General features: G+C 47.7%; 1 protein-coding gene across 1 annotated transcript; it reads left to right on the top strand.

Moving 5' to 3' along the window:
- Positions 1 to 31: 31 nt before the first annotated feature.
- LOC125315370 lies at positions 32 to 943 on the top strand. Its single transcript, XM_048279968.1, has one exon. The coding sequence runs from the start codon at positions 32 to 34 to the stop codon at positions 941 to 943; it is 912 nt and encodes a 303-aa protein (XP_048135925.1).
- Positions 944 to 5,000: the final 4,057 nt, after the last annotated feature.

Raw genomic sequence — 5,000 nt, 5'->3', positions numbered from 1 at the left:
GGATGATTCCTTTCGAAGGAAAATTGTGGACATGGGACACATCTCCATTCAAAACCGCACAATGATGCTTGCGAATTGGCATTCTAAACTGAAGCTTAGGAAGGAAGATCATGATACCCTCCCGATATGGATCAGACTAAAGGACATCCCTTTAGCTCTTTGGTCACAAGCTGGTATCGGGCGTATTGCGAGTGCTATAGGCGGACCATTATACGTAGACGCTCGGACGGAAGGCATGAAGAGACTCTCCTTTGCTCGAGTGTGTGTAGAAATTAAGGCAACTCAGCCTCGCGTTGACAGTGTTAAGATACGGTGGGATGATGAACTGATTCCCATTCCAATTGAATATGAATGGAAGCCCCTTTCCCGTGCGTCTTGTGGCATATATGGGCATAAATGCAGGATGACCGGCTTTGCCTGTGCTGCCACTTCTGATGCTCCCGTGAATAAACATCCCGATGCGCAGACCCAAATCAGAGAAGAGTGGCAGCGGGTTCAAAGGAGAACGCAGCGCAGATTGCACTCTCCTCAAGGTCTTACGACCACTCCACAAGTACCACAACTTGCTGGGATATATACTCAACCTCTTTGGGGGAGTCCTCGGGCACGGATTGAACCCGAGTTTAATACCGATCAGCCACAGAATGATACAACAGAAGACCTCCCAATCGAAAAATCACAGACCTCTTCCCTCCACTCGTCCCAAGCTGAGAATGGTGAGAATGGTGATGGGAATGTTAGTGATGCAACCACGAATTTGGGGAATGACTTATCCTCTCCGTCTCCGCCAAATACTAGATCACGTGCAATGGTGTTTGCTCTACCGATACCAATTAGTACTGAAGCTGCTGAATCTCCCGCTCTTGAAGATGGAGACAGCCCCTCTTCCTCCAAGACTACCAAGCAAAAGTCTAAAAGGAAGAAAAGTAGGAAAAAATGGTAACACACCTCCCCTCACCTTGTATATATGTATTTAGGAGTGTGGAACATTAGGGGTCTTGTTGACCCCCTTAGACAAGCCGAGATCTCAGCACTCATTAGAAATAGAAGCCTCTCTTGCATTGGCATTCTAGAGACAAAGGTCAAACAATCCAGTTTTGGACCTATCTCTGCCAATCTCTTTCCGGGGTGGCGTTGGCTTGCTAATTATGAATTCTCGCCTCGCGGAAGGATTTGGATTGGGTGGGATCCTTTGGCGATCGAACTACGGTGTGTATCGGTTTCTTCCCGGATGATACATGCCCATCTTGCCTTTATTGTCATGAAAAAGTCCTGCTATCTAACGATTGTTTATGGCGAGCATACTTTCATTACTCGTAGAGCTCTATGGGAGGATCTAATTCGGTTGAGTGCATGTCATGAACCGTGGATGGTGGCTGGGGATTTCAATGCAATTAGAGACCACTCCGATAGAATGGGGGGATCTAATGCATGGCTTCCATCGTTTAACGAATTTCGAGATTGCTTGTCTCAAGCGGCTCTTGACGACCTTCGATATATTGGTCATCGGTTCACCCGGGCTACCGCATCGGGCGAAGCACGAAAGCAACGCAAGATTGATCGGGTATTGATCAACGACCGATGGAGCCATCTTTACTCATACTCGGAGGCCAACTTCTTGGCCCCCGGGAATCTCCGATCACAGCCCTATGGTGGTTAAGATTATGCAGCCTCCATCATCAAAGAGGCCTTTCAAGTTCTTCAATTTCTGGACTTCTCACCCGTCCTTTTCTGATATAGTCACCCAGGTATGGACGGTTCCCATCGATGGCACTCCGATGTTCTCGGTTTGCAGCAAGCTCAAACTACTCAAACACCGCCTTAAAGAGCTGAATAAGAGAGCCTTCTCTGAAATTTCTGAACGAGCTGAACAAGCCCGTGTCCAACTAGTTTCGGTGCAAGATGAGCTGCAACACGACTTCAGAAACCGGTCGCTACTTGATCTTGAAGGGGAATGCATCCGCAATTATTCTAAGATAAGGCTACGGGAGGAGGCCTTTTACAAACAGAAATCAAGGATTAGATGGCTTAAGGAAGGAGATTTGAATACGAAATTCTTCCATCAGTCCGTTAACAAGAGACGGCTACAAAATCGCATTATCTCGGTAACTAATCCAGCTGGTGACCTTCTCACAGATCCACCTCAGGTTCATTCCACCATTATTCGGCATTTTGAAGAGTTATTAAATGGCTGCCCGGTTTCCTCTCGGCCTGGAATTCGGGACATCCGACAACACATTGCTCGTGACCTTCAAGACGACCAAATTCAGCTTCGTCCCGGACCTGTGACGGAGGATGAGATCCGAGCCTCGCTTTTCTCCTTGGCGAAAGGTAAGGCTCCTGGACCCGACGGCTTTAACGTGGAATTCTTCATATCTTCCCGGGATATTGTGGGTCCGTCTGTTGTGGCTGCAATCAAGGACTTCTTTACTTCTGGACAGCCGCTCAAACAAATAAATTCTACCATCTTGTGCTTGGTGCCGAAGAAGCCAAATGCCTTGAATATGAATGACTATCGGCCTATTGCATGTTGCAACACCCTTTACAAGTGCATTACCAAGCTCTTAGCCAATCGTATAGCTACCTTGCTGCCATCCATAATATCCCCGTCGCAAACGGCATTTGTCCAAGGTAGAAGGATTAGCGACAACATCATGTTGGCACAAGAACTTTTTGCGGACTTTCACCATGATCCCTACCTCCCTAAGTGTGCTATCAAGGTTGACTTCCGCAAAGCATACGACACGGTGGATTGGGCTTTTCTTGAATTGGTGCTTCAAGCCTTCCGGTTCCCGGACTTTCTAATCAAACTCATCATGGAATGCGTCACCACTCCTAAATATTCGGTTGCCATCAATGGAGAGTTACATGGTTTTTTCCCAAGTAAGCGAGGTATTCGACAAGGTGACCCTCTATCTCCTTATCTATTCACCTTGATCATGGAAGTTTTTTCGGGCATTATCCATGCCAAGACTATCTCACCGGGGTTCAAGTATTATTGGCGGTGCAAATCTTCTAGGGTGACTCATCTATTCTTTGCGGACGATGTCCTCCTATTTGCCGAAGGAAACCTTGCCACCATTAAACTCTTAAAAGAGGGACTTCAGCTCTTCTCCACCTGGTCGGGATTACAACCGAATCACTCTAAGAGTGAAATATACATTTCGGGTGGCAGCGGCACCCTGCGGGACCAGATTCAGCATTGCCTTGAATTTCAAGAAGGTAAGCTACCTTTTCGGTATTTAGGGGTTCCAGTTATCGCTTCGAGGATCTCAAAAATTGATTGCCATGTACTAATTGAAGCTGTGACATATAGACTACGGGCTTGGACTCAAAGATATTTGTCCTACGCCGGGCGGTTGCAACCGGTAAAATCGGTGTTGCATTCTATCCATGTGTATTGGGCCTCTGTGTTCACCCTCCCTAAAGCAACCTTGAGTAGCATTGAGACTATTCTAAGACAATTCTTATGGAAAGGCCCGGACTTGGGGGTGGGGGGTGCGAAGGTCTCGTGGAAAGATATTTGTTTCCCCAAGGATGAGGGGGGCCTTGGTCTTCGAAGGCTTTCGGATTGCAATACATCACTCACTCTCAAGCATATCCGGATTCTTTTTACCGACAAAGAATCGCTATGGTGTAAATGGATACATTCTACTTTCCCGAAAAACTCCAATTTTTGGACTTGCAGCAGGCCCACCATATGCTCTTGGGCGTGGAAGAAAATCTTGGACCTTCGGTACGACTTCTACTTGCAATTCCAATGGAAAATAGGTGATGGCCAAGCCACTTCTTTCTGGTTTGATCATTGGCACTATAAGGGCCCCCTTTTTAAACAGTTCACGGCCGGTGACATCTATCGGACTAGAATACCTCGCGAAGCGACGGTTCGGGAGTTCTACAATGCGGATTGGGTCTCATCTACCACACTTGACGGCATACTTCAATGGTTGGGCCCTCCACCTATCTTTGTAGACCGCAAGGAAGATAAGTTTACGTGGTTGCCTAACTCTTCCGGAAAGTTTACGGTTGCCTCTGCATGGGATTTCATTAGGATCCAAGGTCAACATGCCCCCTGGCACTCTTTCATTTGGGACAAGGCATTTGCACCGAGACATGCATTTCTTTTGTGGCTTGCTTGCCACAACCGTCTCTCCACGCAGGTATTACTACTCCAATACCGTAGGATTGATGTTGGGGTATGTGCTTTTTGTCGAAGCGGACCGGACTCGATCAACCACCTGTACTTTCGGTGTCCCATTACCCGCGGTCTTGCAGCGGATTGGGCATCTAAATGCAACCTCACCTGGTGCGACCGCTCGTGGATGGGGCATATTTCGTGGGCCAAACAGCACATAGGTACTCCATCTTTTTGGCATCGCATTGCTAGATTCTCCTTTGGAGCCTTATGCCATATTATTTGGTCAGAGCGGAACAACATTATCTTCCGCAACAAAGCCCTTTTTATCCCGGCCATCTTGCTTCATCTCACTAAAATGGTTAAGGATAAAGCTGCGTCTTTAGCCCCTATCCGTGACAACCCTTGCAACAGAAGCCTACAGAGGAATTGGGGTCTTGCTACTACCATTTTTGAAGATTCCCGATCGTATATATAGGCCGCCCAATGCTGTGCTACTTCCAGAAACTCGGCCTCTGCATCCGCATTTGGTTGACTGAAATCGGTAGAGCTATGGGTCTCCCGCACGTAATGCGCTTATCCCTCCCCCGGCCGGCTGCTATCTAAGAGGTTCATACTTATTGCTGGGTGCTCGTGCTGTGGTTTTCACCCTTCAAGCCGTGTCTTCCTTTAGTCCAACCCGACGTTAATCTTGGATGATCTTCGGGAGCCTCGGTTATCCGGGGCTGCTGCAGAGAAGGTTCTCCCATGTTGCTGCTTCCAATGCTGCCGACTTGGCCTCACACGCATTTCCAGCTTGTTCTTTTTTGTCTTTCGGCTTATTCCAGCCTTGTCGTCCTTTGTATTCCGCCTCTACCACTTTTGT

The sequence above is a fragment of the Rhodamnia argentea genome, chromosome 6, assembly GCF_020921035.1.
Source record: "Rhodamnia argentea isolate NSW1041297 chromosome 6, ASM2092103v1, whole genome shotgun sequence".
Classification (NCBI taxonomy): domain Eukaryota; kingdom Viridiplantae; phylum Streptophyta; class Magnoliopsida; order Myrtales; family Myrtaceae; genus Rhodamnia; species Rhodamnia argentea.
This window is presented reverse-complemented; position numbering and strand designations above follow the sequence as displayed.

Excerpts from the sequence above, each read along its gene's own strand:
- LOC125315370 (XM_048279968.1), top strand. The coding sequence starts at position 32 with ATGGGACACATCTCCATTCAAAACCGCACAATGATGCTTGCGAATTGG.